This window comes from Lissotriton helveticus, chromosome 7 (assembly GCF_964261635.1).
Source record: "Lissotriton helveticus chromosome 7, aLisHel1.1, whole genome shotgun sequence".
In the NCBI taxonomy this organism is placed as follows: Eukaryota; Metazoa; Chordata; class Amphibia; order Caudata; family Salamandridae; genus Lissotriton; species Lissotriton helveticus.
Window position 1 is genome coordinate 1552032248 of NC_136068.1, and position 23276 is coordinate 1552055523.

At 45.1% G+C, this 23276-nt stretch overlaps 1 protein-coding gene across 1 annotated transcript in view; it reads right to left on the reverse strand.

The window, feature by feature from the left end:
* PTPRH (protein tyrosine phosphatase receptor type H) overlaps positions 1-23276 on the reverse strand; it is a 779225-nt gene that overhangs the window by 55573 nt on the left and 700376 nt on the right. The window contains exons 18-20 of the mRNA XM_078655031.1: positions 22791-23060; positions 7798-7882; positions 6199-6243 (exon numbers count right to left, since the gene is read on the reverse strand). Of these exons, the coding sequence (XP_078511157.1) occupies positions 6199-6243; positions 7798-7882; positions 22791-23060 (400 nt within the window). The remainder of the gene's footprint in view (positions 1-6198; positions 6244-7797; positions 7883-22790; positions 23061-23276) is intronic.

Genomic DNA, 23276 nt, shown 5'->3' on the forward strand with positions numbered 1-23276 from the left:
TGACGGGTGGGCTGGTTTAAAGTTTGAGCTAGGCCCGCATGTAAACAATTGATTCCTCCACTTCAGGTACAAAGGAGATACGAGCACTGAAAATCATACCCCGCCTTTGTGACTCCTCTCCCTCGAATCACCGGTGACGGTGTTTTTGAAGTACTTAAACGGACAGTTTTGCCGGCTTCATTTCCTGTGAGTAAGTGCTCCCGCACACATTTTTATGACACAAGATTCAAGTGTCTGCTGTACTGAAGCTTTAATTTAATGTCTTTCAGCAGAAGTCCTAGAAGTAAACACGAACGCTATTCCGGCCTCACGCCAGGTTTCTTTAAAACTGCACCGCACACCTCTGCCATGACGGAGGTTTTTGATGAACCTTAGACGGCCCTGTCCGCAAATACTTTCTTGTAAGTTGCCACCATAATTAATAAGTTATTAAGACACCAGCCTCGCTTATCAAGTAGATTGAGTGTTTTATTTACTTTTGCAGCTCGTTCGAGTGGCCAAATAATTCATTAAATGTGTCCAACTCGCTGATTCTTGGTGGATTCTTTCTCCAGATCTCCGAGGTACAACCTTTATGATGACAAATCCAATAGTGAAATTTGTTGGTAACAAGGCCGGATCTCCGGTCGTGTGGACGCCCTAAGTGCCGTCAGAGGGTTCACAGTGCCCTCATTCATTTAATTGTCATTATAGTCTCTTGACTTTTGGAATATGCAGATCTAACTGAATATTTATCTCCTCTTTAGTGGAGATTTCCACCACAAGCGACAGATCACGACTAATTAGCGTGGCGTCCCTCCTATGTACAGAGCCACTCCCTTTTGGCCGTACCCCATGGTAATTTAATTTTATTTTGTAATATCCTTTTCTAATTCACTGCTTGGTATAGACCTTTGGATAAACTGCCGTCTCTACCATGTATTAAAGTTACAACATTTTTTCTCACAGCGTGGCCCCTTCCTTCTCCCTCCCCGTGTGTGACGTCCTGATGAAGACCCCGTAAAAGGACTTTATTCAGCCTGATATTAGGGGTCGAAACGTCGACTTTTCTTTGTTGATACTCCGGCACAACCCCTATTAATCTAGTTATCAGATGTGCCTGATGAATTGTGATCATTTGATAATGTGTTGAATTTGGCCGTATATTTTGGCCGTTGCATTGTAAAAAAAAAATTCTACATTGTCACTAAACTTGTAATAATTTGGTTACTATCTATACTGTGTCTATTTTCTTATCACTCCTTTGAGCACTCCTTTCCACTTCCCCTTTCCCTTCTCCCCCTTCGGGGCTTGTTAACATTTAAACATTGAATTTATGTATTTCTACTGATAATCACGCAGTTGTTGGTAATAAATCATTATTACCGATTGAGATTTTTCTGTATTTTTTGACTAATTGTCATTAATCATGTTCTAGTGTATGCGATCGGCAATTCACTACCCTTACGGGGACCCTTCTATACATGTATCACATAGCACCCAGGTCCCCGTGACTATATGGGTTTAACCCCCTTTTTTGTAACACATAATCTCTACTGACGACGGATAATGATCCAGAAACACATGTATAGGGATGGCCAGTGCAACTTTGTAATTACTCGAGACAATCCTGCAAGCACACACACTTGGTGAGCTGCATTGGCTACAATGCTCAGGGGCGAACCCGCTGGGCGGTGAAGCAGTGTGATTCCACATTGGTTTTCATCTCCTTGCAAGTGGGTGCAATCACTCACTGCACACTCCTGCAAGTGGATCTCAAATCCCTCTTTAAAGCGCAGGCAGGTTGGTTCCTGCACAGAGAAACAAGGAGCAGCTTTTAAGCAGCTGCTCTGTATTTCCTTTGAATGTGCTGCCCAAGGGCAGCACAGGTTCACGGCTGACCTGACGGCAGCGCATTCTACCTGATAGAGAGCACGGTTGCACGTAGTGCATCTGTTTAAAGGGGTATCATGACGCAAACAGGAAAAATGTGCTCTATACATATAGGGCCACTGGAGTGTTATGCTATGATTAAGCTGACTTGCTGGTGTTGTAGCTTATGTTTTCTCCCAGCAAAGTATTCCAGTATTCTGATTACATTCGTTTTTAATAGCACTCCATTATTCCATTGTACTTCTCTGCTACCAGTTGCAAGTGAGTAGTGACCGTTTTGTACATCATAAGAAACTCAGGTTCTCAGCATTCAGCCCATAAACCCTCCGCCATCATTTTTGTAATTGCCTGGTGAACCGCAACTTAAGTGGAAGGAGTAAATTTGAAATCATCTAGGAGAGATTGACAGATTCAAATTCAAAACCGACAGGAAATGTTGGCTTTTGGAACATTCACTCAGAATGGAAGTTTAAGAAGGTTTTGAACATCTACCTATGTTTACACTGGATGATGATGAAAAGGAGTTAGGTGAGACAGTCAAAATACTGGAAAACGTTTTTCAAAACCATCAAAATTAGTTGTAAGAAGGCATTAAGTTTTTCTCATGAGAACAACAAGCTAATGAAACCATAAACATGGATGTTGCTTTATTAAGAGTGCTGGCAGCTAAATGTGAAATTCTAAACTTTACTGAACTACTGAACAACTCATAAGGTAACAATTGGCCCTAAGGTGTTTCAACTGGAAAATGCAAAAAAGGATGCTAACATGCCAAAAACCCATCTTTGGAAGAAGCAACAATATATTAGGGTCAAAAGACGCTACAAAGGAGTTGAACTGGACTCGAGGAAAGTGCATGTGTAGTTAGAAATGTGAAACATTTTCAAGAGAGATTTTGGATTGAGGAAAAGGAACACTCTATGTGAAGGGAGTTGTTTTGGGTGTGTGTCCAGCAAAAAAATAAAAATGTATGAAGTGTATGATTGGGCATTTTGCTAGAGCATATTGCACATCTCAAGGAACTGAAAGAGTGAAGTGTTTGCGGATTGTATCAAAGTTTGATCGGCAAGCTGAGCAACCTAGTTTTGTATATGAAGGTTTGATGACTAAATGCTCCCTTAGAGAATAGCTGAGGGTGGTGTGGTGGTTCCCTTGATGGCAGATTCAAGTTGAAAGACTTACAATAATTTCTGGTGTTACTGTGAATCTGATGTTACTGTGAATACGAATGTAGTAAATCGGGTTATCAGACATAATTCATGGTGGATTTAATAGATCTGAAACTGATCTGGAAGGATATTTAGAGACTGTCATAGAAATGAAAGGGAAGAGCAATGCAAGGCAAGGTATACATTTCCGTGTAAGGGCTAGATATTCTGGGATAGGCATCATAATGGTCATTTAGGTACTATTCTGAAGCCAGGTTGAGTTCTGAATTTACTATGGTTGGGAGGTGTTAGAGATATTGCAATCATAATGAAATAATGAAGCTTCTAGAGTTTCATTCTAACATTTTTAGTGAAGAATTAGTGAATTGGAAGGTTTTGAACATGATATTAGAGTTAAAGGGTGCTGAACCGGTCAAGTCTAGGTTAAGGGGTGTCTCATGAAGTGTAAGAGGTGAAATATCTGAATTGTCGAAAAGCCTGTGTGATGAAGGTGTGATAGAGTTGAGTCCTCTTTGTAGTTGTTTCCAATAATAGCGTCTCTCAGAAAAATAAAGAATTGAGGCTGTGTACATTTTCACTTAATCAAAAAGGCCACTTGGTGGATGGTCACGCTTTTAACTTAAATTGATGACATGGTGCCCACTTTTAGTGGAGCACAAGTTTTTTTTCCAAGATTGATTTACGATCAGCAGACCCTCAGGAAGCCCTAGCAGAAAAATCTTAACATCTAAGAGCTTTTGTTACGCCAGGTGGTGTTTATCAATTCTGCAGGATGCAGTTTGGGCTAGCAACAGTAGCAGCAGTTTTTCAAAGATTGATGGCCCATGTGTTGCATGGTTTAGAAGGAGTCTTGACATTCCAAGATGATGTGTTAATTTATGGAAACATGAAAAGCAGTGCTTGAAGTGTTCGAATGTAGTATTATAGGTGCTTACTACTATATTCCTTGAGCTCAGGAAGGATTCATGTGTTTTCAGAATCTGTAGCATGGAGTACTTGGGTCATGTGATCACCTGTAATGGGATTAAACTGAGACCTGTGCTTTTGGAGGGTAATGAAAGTTGGTAGCTCCTAAAAATCGTGATCAGTTCTTGGTGTTCCTCGTGATGTGTGAATTCTACACAAAGTTCATTGAAAATGTTGCTACTGTTGCTGACTCAATGTGCAGACTGTTAAAGAAATGTCAAATTTGATTGGGTCTGTGAACAAGATGGAACTTTTGTCTTCATTACACATTTACTGATGCATACATTGTTGTAAAGTCCATATAGCCCTGGAATAAAATGATGCATCACTCTTGATGCCAGCAATGCAGGATGGGGTGCTGTATTGTCACAGGACAAAGATAGTAATGATCAAACACCAGCTTTTGCATATTGCACTATGAATCCACATGGACATCAAAATTCTGTGATTGAAAGGAAAATAGTAGCCGATACATGGGCAGTTGATAAGTTCAAACCATATGTCTGGAGAACACTATTACTGTTACAAACAGACCATACACCTTTGATTCCAAGTCTGAGTGGAAGAAATGTCAATTCAAACAAGGCTACTGCTAAGTTAATAATTCCCAGTTCCAAGTTAATAGAGCATCACTTTGAGGAAGAACACTTACCTGGCAGTAGGAGTACAAATGGCAGATTGTTTTTCTCTGCTTCCTGTGGCTGATAACGAATTAAATATTAATTCATAAAGAAATTGATGAAAATACTGAGTGTTTGGTTGCAAGTGTGTGTTAGCTTTGAGACAGACATGAGTGAGAGTGAATGGAGAGAACACCTAGCTAAGGACAATTAACTGATTAAAGTTGGAGTATGTTATAAAGAGATTGGCCAGTGAAAAGTCTTTACCACCTCATCTACAAGGGTATAGTAAGGTTCAATCAGAACTTTTCATTGAGAGGGAGTTATTGTTTTGTGGTGAGAATTAAGTTGCTACACTTGGGAGAAGATTACTGTAAATCAACCATGATGGGTATTTGGGAATGATGTATGTAGGACTTGGCCCTTTTTGGCTAAAGTCCCTAAACTTTTTGTTTCCCCCCTAGACCTTTTGTCTGACATGGTGTTGCTAAATTAGATGATTTGGTCACTTTGCCACTGCTAAACAGTGTCAAAGTGCAAGTGCTCCCTGTGTAAAGTGTAATGGTAATTGGTTGTCTATGATTGGTATGTTTGCCTTACTAGTGAATTCCCTAGTAAAGTGCATCCCAAGTAAAGTGCACTATGTGTGCCAGGATGTTAATGCAAATGCTACAAGTGGGCCTGCAGCACTAATTGTGCCACCCACACAAGTAGCCTTTAAAAGGGAACTCAGACCTGCCATTGCAGTGCCTGCATGCAGTTTGTTAAACTGCCATGTTGTTCTGTCGAGTGCACTCACTTGCCAGACCTTACCCTTCCCTTTCTATGCACATCAGACGCCCCTATGGTAGGTCCAGAGTACCCCCCTGGGAAGGGTGCAGTGCATGTGAAAGGTAGGACATGTACCAAGGTGTGTGCCATGTCCTGACAGTGAAATAATCTCCATTTCATTTTTCACTGTGGGAAGGCCATCTTGCTCATAGGATAGAATGGGTAGGCTGCGTAATATGTTTACAAGCCTATCTTCCTAATGGCTTAAGATGGAAAGGTGAAGTTTAGTATGCCTGAACTCACAATGTAATAACATCTTTTTATGAAGGTGGTTTTTGCATTGTGTGTTTAGAAGCCACTCTTTTAGAAGTGGCTGAGTGTTTGTGCTCTAACATTTCTGTGTGTCTCTGCATGGCTGTGAATTGACTGCCTGGATTTGAAAGCAATAGGATCTGGGGAATGTCTTGACCCAGGGGAGGAGGTGAGACAGCAACAGGCTGACCTGCATCTGGAGTGTACAGGGGAGTAGCTGCCCTAGAGGTGAAGAGGCCTGGGTTGCTGCTATAAAACAATTGCCCATCTCCTGCTGAGTGATTGAGATTCCAGACCCCCAGTAATGAAAGGAAGAAGGTGTCACAGGCAGGGAGGCACCCAGACCTGGTTTGAACAGGGGTCAGTGCCCCCTGAACACAAAGACTTTAAAGCCATGCACTTGTTTACACTGCATTTCCCTGCGTAGCCCACCGGGGAAGAGTGTTTTCACGATTTAATGCAGGGAAGACTGTAAGGGATGCACGTACCTATTTAGGCTGACGCCATGACCAGACGTGGATCCTCCCTTTATCCTGTATTAAGCAAATAAAACAAGAGGTCAATATTTAGTTGCAAATACTTTTTTCCAAGAATAATAACAGCATCAAATAATCAACCCACTTTACCTCCAAGGACTCATTTTTAAAAGGAAAGGCAGATCACTAGCCCTCCATCCCATCCAGCGTAGAGTGCACAGTTAGGAAACAGCCAGCACTGTGGAGTTTCTACAGCATTGACTGGGTTTTGCTGGAGAAGCTCACACTTCTGGAGGCCAATAATACTCAGGAGAGTATCACACACTATTTGGGTACTAGAACACTGATCAGGCAGTGCTGGAGAAAACACAGAGCTGAAGTCTAATAGCACTAACTAAGAACTGATCGCGGAAGCTCACACAGCTAGAATGCTACTGCGTGGACAAGAAACTGCAGGAAGAAGCTCACGCTGCTAGATTCCAAGAGTGTGGACCAGGACCTGCAGGAGGATGCTCACACTTCTGGAGTACAAGATCACAGACCAGGACCTGCAGGATGGAGCTCCCAATGCTGTAGCCCAAGAGTGTGGACCAGAACCTGCAGGAGGAGGCTCACACTGCTAGAGTCCAAGAGCATGGTCCTTGACCTGAAGGAAGACGCTCAACCTGCTGGAGTCGAATACACAGGCCAAATTTTGCTCCAATGAAACCGCACTGACTTCCGTCAAAAGAAACAGAGTAAAAGTGCACACTGCTTACAGAACTTCACTATAAATGTCTACATAGTGCCCCCTGCAAATGAGCACAGACCAAAAACAGCCCCACTCCAGGCTGTTGTCGCACTCTTGCTCCAGGAGGCTGTGTCCATAACCACCTCGTTGTTAAGAGCACTGGTGAGGGTTTCTCACACATAAGGGTCAAAATATTTATCTGTCAAAATATCATGGCTAGAATATCAACTACCACTATATTGTGATGTTATGTATAGATACATACATATAGATGTACTGATCTTGGTGCCACATCAATGTACCTTGAATATATGTTCAATCAATCAATCAGGGAATAGTGAAGCGCGCTACTCACCCGTGAGGGTCTCAAGGCGCTGGGTGGCGGGGGGGCTGTGCTGGGGGGTGGGGAGCTGTGGGTCAGCCAAAGAGCCAGGTCTTGAGCCTCTTCCTGAAGGTGTGCAGAGTGGGGGCGCGTCTGATGTTGATACGGATGTTAATTGTTATTGTATTTATTACCTTCGTATTATTATGGTGGTCAGTATTTTGGCGGCCACACTCTGCAAGGAGGGGCTCAGCTATGGGGTCACAGCGCGTTTGACTGCTTCGACTCGCCTCGGCCTGTCTCTGTTCTTCCCCTGCTAGCTCTGCGCTTTGCAAAAAGCAATACATACATAGACACCAATATTTTTCTGCGAATGTCTGAAGGAGCTATTTCCACTCGGGATACTACGATGTGGCTTCTCATTGCCAGCCTCGCCAGATAACAAGAGATGGAAGTCTTGAGAGTTGTGCCAAACTGGTCAGAGGCCCACTCCTCAGAGTGGCACATTTATTAGTAGGGCTGCATTAGGGGACCCACCCCCTGGAAACCCAATGCTCACCTTCTAAATTTCAAGACAAAAAAGATGATTATTCCTATGAGGACCAAAAAAAGTAAAACTCCGAATATAGCTCCAACAATGACCCCTGTAGGAAAAAAGAAAAGGAAATATTCATAGTTTGGACAACACACCAAGGTCATCTACATAGTACTTTACAGGGGTCAAGTGACAGCCTCCATCTTCTGGCTGCAAATGTTACATCACATTCTCTCCTCCTAAACCAAAGCACTGTTGAATCAATATACACAGTATGCAGCACCTTCTGACATCACAGCACATTATATACAGGATACATATTATACAGCACCTTCAGATTTAACCCCACCATACAACCAATTCATGGAATATCCAGTAAACTGTGTTCTGGGACATCAAAGGCCTATACAACACTTTATATGCAGAATGCATAGTATACAGGCCCTTCTGCCCTCAGATGTAACATCAGTGTACAACCAATGTGTGTACCATGCAGCATATTGTCTCTTCAGGCACCAAAGCCCTAGACAGCACTTCATATACAGGATGCACCTCTTGCAGCACATTGGGCCTTCATACATCACGGAATATAACAGACAGGCTGAACATTGCATATCACTTCCTAGCCCAGTAGCGGCTGCTACCGGACCCGGGTGGTGGGGGTCGAAGGACTGAACGACAAAAAAAACACTTACCTGGACAGGTCGGACCGCTGGACTCCACCTCTCCTCCATCATCTTCCTGCAGACTCCCGGCAGCAGTAGTAAGAACCAGGCTCCCCTGAGCCAATCACAACGCTGCAATGAAGCATTGTGATTTGCCTGAGCATTGTGGATCGGCACTCATTGTGGATCGGGTGCTTGGTCACCTGAAGAGGGCCGGCCAAAACGTTCATGAGCACTTAGGGAGTGCACAGCACTCCTCCCCTGCTTTGACCAGCCCCGTCCGACAGCTATGGGGAAAATAAAATGATAATAACAATAGTTATTATCATTTGATTTTCCCTTTTATTCAGTGGGGCGATGCTTCTCTGCCTTAGCGGAGGAGCTGCCACTGTTCTGGCCTCAGATATCACCCTTTAGATATAGGTTACAGATTATGCAGTAAGCTCTATCAGCAGATATCACAGCACTTTGCTCACAGGCTACACAGTGTACATTATGCAGCACCTTGTATGCTCAAACACTGAAGCATATTGCAGTCAGGTTGCACATTACACATCACCTTCTACCCACGGATATCACAGGCTGTGCAGTTAGCCTACACACTCTACATGACATTCTGTGCTCGGACACACAGCACTTGACAGGCTGACATGAAGCGGATATGTGGAACATGTGTTAGAACATTGGAATGTTTTGAGCCTCTAATGGCCGGTAGAAGCCCGGGGCATCAACATTTCAATGTTTAACAAAGGCCTCATCCCCTCGGGTTGCGTGAGGCCATTGTTTGACAAATTAGAACATTCTGCCCTCTAGGGGCGGAAAATTCTAAAAGCCTTAGAGCCCTTCATAGCGACTCCTACCGGCCATTAAACTCCCGCTCCCTAGTTAAAGGCCCCGAGCCGAACAATGGAGCGGGTCTTTAATGGCCGGTAGAGCCCGCTATGGTGCTATGGCGGGCTCTAAGGCTATAATGTTCCATGGGTCAGTGTGTGTTTGTCCCTACTCTGTTTTTTTATTGCTCCCTGGCCAGAATGGAAGCCATACTCCTAGTGGTGGACGGCGCAGCACGTGATCTCTATAGCACCCTGTAGCTCAGTCTATCGCTGGCTGAGGGAGGACTTCAGTGCTGCTTTGAGCACAACCACTCACGGAGGTTTAGGCTCAAGTAGGGATTCTTTTTATGCTACTGCAGCTTTATTGTCAATGCTATTTAGGGGCCATTGTGTTGCTGCTTACACTAACTAACTGAGCGAAAAAAGTGCTATAAGACTGTAGAACTTGACCCCTTTTGTAGTCTTACTACAAACAACGTCAGCAGTCAGTCTGAGGTATATTGGTACCAATTCTGCAACATATGCTTAGAGCGGGCTTTGGGTCTTGACCGTGCTGATGATTCAAGGGCTTTCTTGTCTTTTGAAGTTCCCTGTTCTTGCTTTGATGGCTTTTGTAGCTTTTCATTTATTTGTTTTGCCCAATATAGTATTCCAGAGTCGCCACCTTTTGAAGGGATAAGCTGAGGCCATTCACTATTAATGTAAGTAAACTATTGTTGTTCTTTGTGCACGTTTCTACCGCAGCTGACCTTTGGTACTTGAAAGAAGCACATTTCCCTCTCTGTTTCCCTTCATGTGTCTTTAGCCACTGGCTCCCTCCAAACCCTACTGACCTTTCCCCCAACTTAAAGAGTGCCCCTAAGATCTTTCCCCACTTCCCACAAGCTTTGCCTCCCTGCCTTTATTTCCACATGTCCCCTGCTGCTGGCCCAAATTCATCCTCTCTGCGTCCCCTCTGACCCCATCTGAAGGGCCAGGTAGGCCTCTTATTCCACCAGGCATTTCCCATGGTAGGTCGGAGAGCTTGCAGGCCGGTTTGGAAGAGCCCAGCGCCTCTACTCTTTCACATTCTCCAGATCCCTGAAGTTAATTGCAGCAGGCACAGGGAGGCTGTAGGAGCGGCAAAGATAAAGGGAGGAAAGGTGAAGGAGAGAAAGAGAAAACGAAGAGGATGGATGGAAATAGAAAGACTGCATGAGAAGAAAATGGGGGAGGAGCTGGTTTGAGAATGTTTGCCAGGGCTGCTTTTGGTTCTCCAGTCCGCCCCTGCTCCTCTGAACCCTGCTTTCTTCTGTTCCTTGGCCCCTATGCCCTATCCCCATGCCCGCTCGCTCATCCTTACCTCCCTCAATCATTGCAAGACTGTTTTGTTGGGCCATGTGTGTGAGAGAGAAACCCCAGGAATTGCAAGCTATGAGAGCAGAAAGGAAAATGACACACCCCTTAGCAAGATAACTAAATGCAGTTAGTGCACAAAAAAGGCATTCTCAAATCCATCCACCATACTAATCATATATGTTTTTATCAAGCTAGACTTTATTTCGCACATATCAAGCAGCCCTGTTGATCTCTCCCTCTGACAATATGGCCAACCACTTCATAGGGCAGCACTATGAATAGATGTGCTAACTAAATGCAGAGGCTAGTGTACGATTTCTATTTTTTGTTGCTTTTCATGTGTCTAAAGTTCATACATATATTCTCAGAGTTAATACATGACCTTTAGAAAGAACAAGTGGGGAATGGAGCTAAGCAATCCCTGCACACTGTTTTTGACTTGTGCTCTCAGCATTTCATACATTACATCAGTCAAATTCACACGAATATGTATTAGGGTTTGAGGTACCTTTCATATATATTTGACTGAATTAATGCATGAAATAGCGACAGCACAAGTCAAAAACAGTGAGGCCTGTTTCAAGCATAGCACACTGTTCGGGGCACATCATGTACCCGGCATGGAAAATGAAAATACGGTTGCTTTGGCTCATTTTCAGTGGAGGAGGTTGTGTGGTCTTTCTCCTGGAAGCAGGCAAAGAGAGACCAGCGTTGCCAGAGAATTTGTGGCGAATAGGCGAAAAAAGGATGTGATAGTTGTCAGTGGGCTCATATAGGCACAGTCTACGGGGTGGTTGCACAGGCAGGCATGGCTTCACTCAGCACAGGGTTCCAGTACCTTGGAGGGCAAAGGGTGGGAAGTTATGGGGTGAACTTTTACCCTGTTGGAACAGGCTGCTAGGTGTAGGCGGCTGTTCCGACATATAGGTGATTTATCTAGGTGAAAACAACTTAGTTAGGGAAAAAGGGCGTATTTCAGTGAGATAAAGGGAAGCTGGGCAGGGACTCACATTCTGTGGGCAGAATGTATCCCTAGGAGGGAGTGGCAAGGGGCAGAACATCCAGCTGCCATGGATAAGGCAAGGAGGAAGCTAAATAGAGAGTTGAGGAAGTTTGGTAGGATGGAAACAATTGGCAGAGTGGGACACCCGGAATTAAAAAGTGCAGTTTTTCAGGGCGATGGAGTGCACTTATCGACCAATAGGTTATGATCTCGATTTGCTCCAGTTACAAAAAAACCACATTGGGGGATGCACTGGACGTCAGGTGGTGTGGCAACAGTGTAGGGGCATAGATAGAGCCTAATAGAAGACGCCTAATAGACAAGGGGGTGGCAGAAAAATTCCAAAAGGCAAAGTTTTTCTGAGTGGCAGTATGCCAAGAGGTTTTCATGGTTTGTATCAGTTTAATTGCTGTTGGGAGGGGGGGTTCCAGCAGTTTGAAAGGGAGTGGGAGTACGTTTATTCTCGCAGAAGGCAGGAAGTTAATGGTTTAAAGTTTTAAGAAGAAAAGATAGCGATTAAGTTAGGATGTAGAGTACAGATCCAGGTACAGATGGTTGAGTTGGGGGAAATGACAAGGTGTAAAATTAGGGGTGGTGGGTAGGCATACAAGCCAACATTTTAAAGCCGCAAAGAGGGAGATTAAAAAAAAATAATTGGGAGATTTAAATTTCCCATTGACTTGGGAGGTAATGTAGGCAGTTTTAGGTGGGAGACAGCTAAAATAAAGTTGTTTGTTACTTTAAAAATCAGCGGCAGTCAGCACGGATCGGAGCAGGGTTTGGGGGCAGGAAAGGGAAGGGAAACAAGCATTAGAAATGCAATAGGTCTCGGATTTATTTGAGCTAGAGCTAATAGCATTGTAAATGGCAATGTCTTTTAGCCATGTGTTATGGAGTGTATGCATGTGGTGTGTAGTGGAATTATGTGGGTTGGATTGGAATTGTAGCAATAGTGGCATGCTGCGCTTTAGATGAATATGTTTAAAAGTAAAGTGCACCATACTGCGATTGCTACATTAGTGAATTGTGGATGCGTTAACAATTGATGTGTGCACTGATGGCTGGTGGTGTGTGTGCCTGTAGAAATTGTGCACTGATGGCTGGTGGTGTGTGTGCTTGGTGGAAGCTTGCAGTGCCGGCTGGAGGTGTGTGTGCTTGGTGGAAGCGTGCACTGATGGCTGGTGATGTGTGTGCCTGGTAAAAGCGTGCACAGACGGCTGGAGGTGTGTGTGCCTGGTGAAAGCGTGCACTGATGTCTGGTGCTGTGTGCCTAGTGGAAGCCTGCACTGACACCTGATGGTGTTTGTGCCCGGTGAAAGCGTGCACTGAAGGCTGGTGGTTTTTGTGCCCGGTGAAAGTGTGCAGTGACGGCTGGTGGTGTGTGTGTGTGTGTGTGTTTGGTTGTGTGTGTGTGGTTGCGTGTGTGGTGGTGAGTGTGTAGTGGTGAGTGTGTAGTGGTGAGTGTGTGGTGGTGAGTGTGTGGTGGTGAGTGTGTGGTGGTGAGTGACGGTGGTGGTGTGTGTGGTGGTGAGAGTGGTGTGTGTGTGTGTGTGTGGTCTTATGTGTGTGGTCTTATGTGTGTGGTCTTATGTGTGTGGTCTTATGTTTGTGGTCTTATGTATGTGGTCTTATGTGTGTGGTCTTATGTGTGTGGTCTTATGTGTGTGGTTATATCCTGCGCACTCACTCTCACTCTGCAGTCATTCTGCACTCAGTCTGCACTCACTCCGCAGTTATTCTGCACTCACTCTCACTCTCACTCTGCACTCATTCTGCATTAACTCTGCACTCACTCTCACTCTGCACTCACTCTCACTCTGCACTCACTCTCACTCTGCACTCACTCTGCACTCACTCACACTCTGCACTCACTCTCACTCTGCACTCACTCTGCACTCACTCTGCACTCACTCTGCACTCTGCACTCTCTCACTCTGCATTCATTCTGCATTAATTCTGCACTCACTCTCACTCTGCATGCACTCTGTACTCACTTTCACTCTGCACTCACTCACACTCTGCACACACTCACACTCTGCACTCACTCTCACTCTGCATTCATTCTGCATTAACTCTGCACTCACTCTCACTCTGCACTCATTCTGCACTCACTATGCACTCACTCTGCACTCACTCACACTCTGCACTCACTCTCACTCTGCACTCATTCTGCATTAACTCTGCACTCACTCTCACTCTGCACTCACTCTCACTCTGCACTCACTTTCACTCTGCACTCACTTTCCCTCTGCACTCACTTTCACTCTGCACTCACTCTGCACTCATTCTGCACTCACTCGCACTCATTCTGCACTCACTCACACTCTGCACTCACTCTCACTCTGCACTCATTCTGCATTAACTCTGCACTCACTCTCACTCTGCACTCATTCTGCACTCACTCTCACTCTGCACTCACTCTCACTCTGCACTCACTCTCACTCTGCACTCACTCTCACTCTGCACTCACTCTGCACTCATTCTGCACTCACTCACACTCTGCAGCACTCATTCTGCACTCACTCTGCACTCACTCACACTCTGCTCTCACTCTCACTCTGCACTCATTCTGCATTAACTCTGCACTCACTCTACACTCTGCAGCACTCACTCACACTCTGCAGCACTCACTCACACTCTGCAGCACTCACTCACACTCTGCAGCACTCACTCACACTCTGCAGCAGCACTCACTCGCACTCTGCAGCAGCACTCACTCGCACTCTGCACTCTGAATCTGCACTCTGCACTCTGAATCTGCACTCTGCACTCTGAATCTGCACTCTGAATCTGCACTCTGCACTCTGAATCTGCACTCTGCACTCTGAATCTGCCCTCTGCACTCTGAATCTGCACGCTGAATCTGCACTCTGCACTCTGAATCTGCACTCTGCACTCTGAATCTGCACTCTGCACTCTGAATCTGCACTCTGCACTCTGAATCTGCACTCTGAATTCTGAATCTGCACTCTGCACTCTGCATCTGCACTCTGCATCTGCACTCTGCACTCTGAATTCTGAATCCGCACTCTGATTCTGCACTCTGCACTCTGAATCTGCACTCTGAATCTGCACTCTGAATAGAAGGTAGAGTGATTAGACGAATGAAGTGATGTGCCTTGCACTTAATTATTAAATGTAGGTCAGGAAAAGGAATCTAGTGAGAAAAAAAGCCCGAATTGCTGGGGACATTCCACCGCGGTCTTTCACTAACGTGTCACTGACAGCAATGTTTAATACTTCGTATTTGTACACAAATACCGAGCATTCCGCGGGGTGTGAATGATGGACCTGATTATGCATGTGCATGTTACTCTGCAACCCTGAAATGTTCTTCACAACAAAGGCGGCGGTTCCAGAGAAGCGCTCTCATTTACAACTAAATAGAGTCACGCAAAGTGAGAATACAAAGAGCACATGACGTGCCTGACAGGACGTTAAATACACTGCAGGTGCGCGGACAGCCGAGGAGGACAGGCGCAGTACAGTTTTCTTAGCAGGCTTTCACCTCTGCACCTTTCAGACAAGGCAGGATCAGGGGTCCGAGAAATGTGCTGACATAACACGCAGATAATGAAGGAGAAAACGTGTTGTACACACAGAGGTCGTGACCCGCGTTTCACTGAATGTACTTTGTAATTTCAGTTTTACCTCAGTGTACAAGGCAAGTGTAAACTTCTCCTTGCAAAAAATACTTTTAGAATTTATTTACATTGAATAATGAACATCGAAGCCAATGCGATTGAATGAAAGCACATTTGAGCACATTTACAAATAAAGCAGTGACGAAATATAATATGTAGCTGGCCCTGGTGCAAGGAAGATTTTCTTTAAAAGGGTGGAGGTCTGAATGATGGACTTCGACCTAGTATGAGCACTGAGCAGTAAGAAAAGCCAAAACGTTTCCGTGTTTCGCAACACAAGCTTTGGCAGGGAGCCAGCATGCGCGCACACACAGCTGAAAAAAAAATTAACTGGAAAGTGGTGAATGCGCGCCGACAATCTGGCTTCAATTACCGCGGCCCCTGACAGCTGCTAATTGATGAAATATGCCCTTCTGCTGCTCATGCCCGCACGGAATATGCAGGAAGCGGAGCAACTCTACAGCCTATGGCCTATTGCGTGCTGACTTCTAAAAAGACAGGCATGCGAGGCCCAATTGCCATGTAGATGGCATAAAATGAACACGAAAAATCAGGAGCATTCAGGAATGTTTGGGTTGCTTCTCGGAGACCCTGATTATAGGACTCTTGGTTCCCCCCACACTGCTTCGCAGTGTGTGACGTAGGCCCGAGCCCTAAAAAGGGTACCTTCTAGCTGCTTCCTCCCTGCGTCTCTCCTCCCTAGTCCTCCCTCACTGACCTGAATGACAGGAAGCACACCCAGGCTCCCAGTCACCCATTCACAACGCTGCCTTAGCAGCATTGTGATTGGTTTGGGCGCCGTGTTTCGGTGCTCAGACGCTGATTGGGAGCCTGGGCATGTTCTCCACGCAGGCTGTCATGCAGCCTGCATGGATAACATGCAAAGTGCACAAGACTGTTTTGGGCGGCCCGAGATGGCTCGGCAAGCAGTCATTACGCACTTCGGAGGGTGCTACCACTTCTACCCTGCCCCGCCTCCTCACACAAAGCTGCAGAAGTACGAGACAATAAAATGATAATAATGTGAGTTATTATCAATTTTTTTCTCTATTTCACTGCTAAAAATCAGTAGGGCAATGCTCCTCCTCCTTAGAGGAGGAGCCGCCACTATTAAAAATCGAGAGTCTTCTGCCTGAATCAGGTCTGTTGGTATGGGTGGTATCTACCCCATTGGCAAAGCAAAGGAAACGGGCTTGCAAAGTATGATGCTGCAGGATGGGATGTCAGGCTGGCAAAATATACTTTGTTCTTCTTGCCTTACCTGCCAGGGGCACGGAGTCAGCGTTATATAGCAGGCAGAGAGAGTGTGACAAAATGGATTCACGCTAGCTGCAGAAGCAGGTCACTGGCCACGAGTCAGACAAAACCATTTCCGAGCTCATGGTGCCTTGTCACCACCACAGATCATTTGGCAAATCAGGTTTCAACTTGCAGAACTCGGGAGGCGGGAGATTACCCTTGAAATCGGTAGTATCCTGTCTGAATCAGGAGGGTTAGTTAGCACGTATGTAGGACAAACAGTAGGCGTCATTCATGTGTAGCGAGGTGGATAGTTGTATACAGTGATAGAAGTGGGCGGGGACGGAAGGGCACGGCGTGCCCTTACTTTTACAATTTAACATAGTCCGTTCCCCTACTTCTATATTTTAAAAATGTGTCCCAGGACGGCAGGAATGGTATGAATGTATAAAGTACGGCGTGATTGTCCAGCCCTGTGTGATGCAGATTGAGGAAAGCCGTGCCACGACTTCCTCCCCCATCCCGTCTGTATCTGGGCCCAGGAGCCTGCCCGACAATACTGTAGGAGAGGTGTTTCACTGTAGGAGCCATCAATCAGCAGTGAAACCGGCTTCCTTTGATGGCCAGCTGCTGCAGTGATTTACACCTCATTTAGTGAGGCGGCCCCCTGCCTGCCCCCACTGTGACAAATACAATGGTCACATCAGGATGTATATTTACACACCACCCTTGACCTCATCTGCCTTTTGTTTTGGGGTTCACTCAGACTGACAACACCACAAAGAATTCCTGGCAGACTGTGCCCAAACCTTAGCGCTTTTAAAAATAAGTATTTACAATGCAATTGGTCTCACATTTGTGAAATTTTAAGGTAAAGGAATTGTTAATGACAATGCCTTTTATTTATCTGTTTTCAAAACCAACACAGATAAAAGGTTTGTCATTTACAATGCCAATAGCTCAAAGTCTCGCAAATGCAAGACATATTCCACTGTAAATGCTTGTCCATGTTTGTAAAAAGCAAACTTTGACAATCTTGTATACCGAGCGCTGTTTAGTAAATTTGTAGTTAAAAAGCACATACAAAGAAAATCACAGTATACACGCAGTGCCCCTGTATACACGTAAAACAGCAAACAACGCAAGTACTTAGGGGCAGATTTACAATAACTGGCGCATCTCCAGGGATGCGCCAGTTATTGTGCGACATGCCACCGTCACCATGGATGTGCCGCATTTACAATGCGGCGCACCATGGGGCAAAAAGGCACAGATGCCTGACGCATCTGTGCCGTAAAGGCGGCACATTGCTGGAGTTGCGACGCATCTCCATCAATGCTCTGGGGGCCCTATTCTCACAATGCTGCGTCAATCCTTATACCTGCTTCAAGCAGGTGCAGGTTTTTGACGCAGCATGGGCCCCAAAGTGACCGAGTGAAATCTTCACATCACTCAGGGACACCACCACATCACTCTGGGACACCACCACATCACTCGGGGACACCACCACATCACTTGGGGACACCACCACACCACCACATCACTCTAATACACCACTACATCACTCAGCCAAACCACATCATCACTCAGCACCACAACAGCATCACTCAGCACCACAACAGCACTGACCATGCTTGCTACCAACAAGCATTGCCATAGCCAAAAGGACTCGCATTAGGAAAGTGTAAGCTATTGGCTTTGTGAATAAAATGCTATTAATTTATATATTTTTAAAGCCAACACATTAAAAAAATTGTAACTTACAATACCAATAGCTCACACTTTCCTAATGCTAGACCTATTGCATTGCAAATGCTTGTTTAAAAATACTGTTTACCTTTTTTAAGGATATGAAATAAAAAGTAGCCCTAGGTATCTAGTTCTGTGACACTCTAGCACCAGAGCCACTTGTGTACCCCATCCAAGGTGGGACTGTGAAAACAAATAGGCCCAAGCACCAAGGCAGGACTGGTGTAATGGACATTGGGTGGGAGGCAGGAGGGGTGAGAGACTGGTTTTGTTACTGCAGGCTGAAAAACCGTCCCTCAGTAACAAAACCAGCAGGACTGTCCAGCACAATTTCTCACTTCTCACTCTCAAAAATTAAGTCACATCCAGGTGTTTATAACTGGGCACATTTGGGTTGTAGCTGAAGGCAGTGCAAGTTTATCTCAGTGGGGCAAAGGGCGTTCAGAGGGAGGGGGCAGATGTGGCACTATGGCCAGAGCTACCGAATTTGAAACTGGAAACCAGGATCAGGCTTCATGACCAGAACTGTCTCCAAGGGAGCATATTCCCTCACTAGACTATAGAAGGCCTGGTCTCTTAGCACTAGCAGGTGGACCCTACCGGTGGCCAGGGCGGGTTAACCTTGAAGCCCTGTCCACCACAATTCATACTGAAGTTCACCTCCAGTTTTACAGGCAGGCCTACGAAGCAGCGCACCCTAGATCAGGGGTCTCTAAACCGGTCCTGGAGGGCCGGATCCATGCCAGATTTTGGTCCTGGAGGGCCGGATCCATGCCAGATTTTTAAAATAACTACATGTATCTAAATGGGGATATGCACAAAATCTGGCATGGATCCGGCCCTCCAGGACCGGTTTGGAGACCCCTGCCCTAGATAAACAGAGGCTTTGTCACTGAGGTCACAGGACCCATGAGGCCACTCCGCCTCACCCATTGGTACCTCCATTGGCTTTGTTCCAGCAGTAGTAGTGCAACTCACAAGGGATCGACAATGCACGATTTGCACGCACACCAAACTAAGGGACCTATTTACCAGGACCTTGCATCATGTTTGCAACACAGAACATGATAAATGCACAACGCAAATCTCCAAGTCATATTTATGAAGCCACTCATAGCCACTTTGCATAGATTTGAATAGTTTCATAAATATGGAGTCATGCGACACAGCACAAATCGCCGCTTTGCCTTCCTCTGCAATAGGCACACTTTGTGGTGGGTGTTCCCATGCACCTCCCATGGTGTTGGATGCATTCCTAGATTTACAAGGACTTGTAAACCTGGGAATGTATGGAAATCTTACGCCTCCCCAAGGGAGGCACAACAAGGAGAAATATCTTTATTTCTCCCTGCTTTTTTCTCTTTCTAGAGACAAATGGCGTCTGGTTCCACTTATAAGCGTATTTGGGACAATCTGCGATTGAAAACGTATTCCACATTGTAAATGAATTTTAATGTCATTAACTCATATATTAAACCTCAAATAAACGTTTATCCATTGGTTGTATTAAATAATGTTATAAGCTGTAACTGGTCAGTGAAATGCCAAACATACTAAAAATTGGTATGTTTTGCTCTTTTTAGCCACATCTCTTGACTCCGCCCACTAACCCAATCCTCTGTTATTCCCGCCTCCTGATACTTTGCCCACAGTTCCCCTACTTTTTTTCCCACTTCGACCACTGGTTGTATAAGGCAATTTGCCCAGGGCGTTATAATGTTTTTGTGATGTGTACGTGATTTTTTTAAAGCGGCCTTTAAAGAGGTCAGTGGTCTCTCGAAAACATGCACAGGCGCTCGGGCTCAGTGCTGAACCAGTGCAGCTCTTGGTGGGTGCTTTCTTGAAAACTTGAATTAGAAACGTGCTACAGTTACAAAGTGTGATCGTTTTTACCACGAGGGGGCGCCAAAGACCAATACAAAATACTAGTGTTTCAGAAACGCAAGCTTGACCTATAATGCAACATTTCCTGAGAATAAATAGATAATTTGTCGCCAAAAATATAGGGATTCAAGAAACATATCCATTATGAATTCTGCGGCAGTCATCACTTAGGCATTAAGTAAGCAGAAAAAAGTTTAAATTAGAGTTCTCTGGGTTTGAACTCCGTGGTCAGTGTGTTGTACAAGCTTCTTGAGGAGGCGAACAAGTTTCCTGAGGAGGCGGAAACAGGCGTTGCTATAACAATTGAATGGAATTCCGTTTATATTGCGAGGAAAAACGAAAGGTAGATTCAACCTGTCGCTAGCAGAATTGGCAATCTGCAGTTTACAAAACCAAGGGCTTATTTACAAGCCCCTTGCGCCGCACGTACGTCACCTTTTCCTAGATTAAAAGTGACGCACTGGCGGCGCACGGGGCCCCAAAGTTTTGCACTGCTGCTGCAAGTCACATTACCTCCAATAATTTCTTTGCATTGGTGCGAAACAGCTTGGCTTTGCCAATTATGGCTGTTGTTTTTAAGTATTGGAGCAAAAACTCCCACAATGCTGCACTCCTCACCCAAAGTTTCACAGTCTGATGCACAAAGAAAAATCGTAAATCTATACTCATAATTGTTCTACCACTACGTAGGTTTAAGAGCTTTGCCAACCCACCAGGGGCAGTGTCGCGGTATAAAGCGGTACAGGTGTAGTCAAGATGTAGGTTCCAAGATGGGCTTTATTAAGTTCCAAGTTACAATTCAAGTACATGGTAGATAAGATGGTAAGTAGATGTACTTATAGCTCCTGGTGGGGCCACAAACAGCTCTTCCACTAGGGCGGAGGAGCGTCGCCCCACTGCTTTCTCGCAGTGCGAGAAGCAGAAACATAAAATGGTAATAACTTCCCATTATTACCATTTTATTTGCAGTTGTGGGCGGGTGGGCGGGGCTGCTCTGCGAGCAGGGGAGGAGTGGTGTACCCACTCCTGAGGGTGCAATGACTGTTTGGTTGTCCCTCTGGGGCCGCCCAAACCAGTCATGCACACTCTGCCCTTTCTTCATGCAGGCTGTAATGCAGCCTCCATGGACAAAATGGGCTCCCCGTAAGCTGCTGGCTGGGCGGCCCCACCAACTACAACACTGCCATTGCAGCGTTGTGGTTGGCTTAGGGAAGGGGAGGGAGGCTGACTACTTCCTGCTCCCGCCAGAGATCCTGGTGTTGGATATAAATTCCTAAGAGTTTAGGAGGAATGTCCCTCGAGGCTCTTGACCTCTCAGCCTCGTATTAACAAGTAGGAGTAAGGGTGTAAGCATATGTTCCTCCCTGCAGTTGGTCTATTTTATTCATTAGACTAATTCCTTTTTTGTGACGCAACACAGTAGTCCAAGTAGAGTTGAGTGAAGGTAGATATTTTATTTCCATTTATCACTTTTTTAAACCATTCCGCTCTTTTTTTAACCATGTTTTATGGCAGGTTGTTAAGAAAAAAAGGGGGACAGCCGACATGTGTTTCGGCCTATGTGGCAGATTGAGCCAGGGCTTTCTCAAGGCTAGTTGTGATGTTCAGAAATCATACAATCTGATGGAAATAGATTACATTCCAAATTTCTTCATAGTAATATGTAAAAACATCCACAATCTCTCAGAGATCGGTCTCCGCCACCATCCGCATAGGGCGAAACATGTGTCAGCTGCCCCCCTTTTTTTCTTAACAACCTGCCATAAAACGTGATAAAAAAAGTGGAATGCTTTTAAAAAGTGATAAATGGAAAACAAATATCTGCCTTCACTCAACTCTACTTGGACTACTGTGTTGTGTCACAAAAAAGTAATTCATCTTATGAATAAAATAGACCAACTGAAGGGAGGAACACATGCTTACACCCTTACTCCTACTTGTTAATACGAGGCTGAGAGGTCAAGAGCCTTGAGCGACGTTCCTCCTAAACTCTTAGGGATTTATATCCAACACCAGAATCTCTGGACCGTCATTTTTCCTTGAACATTTTTTCTTTATTATTAAATTAACCCCCCCTCCTCCCCACACGGCCCCAGCCCTCCACCCGCGAATAATGCCGGCAACCCACAAAACCTTTCACTAGCGGCACAAGTCACAATTTCCAGGCAAATTCTTGAGAAAGGCATGTAACTTATTTTACACACACTGGCATTTCGGGGTGAAGGCTTTTTTTCTGAAGGAAAATATGTTCCTCTTAGAGAAACCCCTTTCCTAAATACTCCATCTGGAAAAACAACACACATCACACACCATCTCAATATAGATTATTACATAGTCAGTGGCTATACTCAGAATGTGGTAGGAATCTGGCCCTGATGAGACAGAGATGTATGCCCTTTTCTATGATCTGATATAGTAGGGTTATCCAGACTCTACAAGCAACACTTGACATGGTGCACTTTTCTCCCCTTTTTGCTTTCAATGGTGGATTCAAGACCTCTTGTTGGAACAATCTTATCAATGCTGCATTTTCTTGTGGTATTGGCCTGGAGGTAAGATCGGTCTATCTTGTAGGCACCGGTCCCTAAGATTTTGAGAAGCATTTTAAACCTCTTGTTTAAGAGATATAATCCACATATTTCTGTGCTTCTAGACTGCTCACCTGTGGGATCCGTTTCGCACAGCACCACGTCTGAGTCCACAGCCTTTGCACCGGAGAGTGTCCGCACGCTGACCTTGTATTTGTATGCCGGCTGCAGTCCTGCCACCTCGACAGTTCCATGGCCACTACATTCTTTTGTGGAAGTTTTCTCTACATCATTGAGGAGAACTTTGATTTGATCGAATGATCCAGAGGGACAGGTCCACGTGACACCCAAGCTGTAGCCGCCACTCACTACTTTACACTGCAGACCATTAATGATTCCTGGAGCTGCAGCATGAAAGGAGAAACATACATGTTGAATGATATGTTATTAGTCTATCCGCTGACCCCTGCCACCCATCAAAACACTAGTGTGGGAACTTTGATCATATATGAAGACTCAGCGTGTGCATAAAGTGTTCACATTTTTCTGCCTGCAATGAGCAGATCCATTTTCTGTTCTTCATCTTCAGTCTATGGTTTCACTTTGACATTACTCGCATG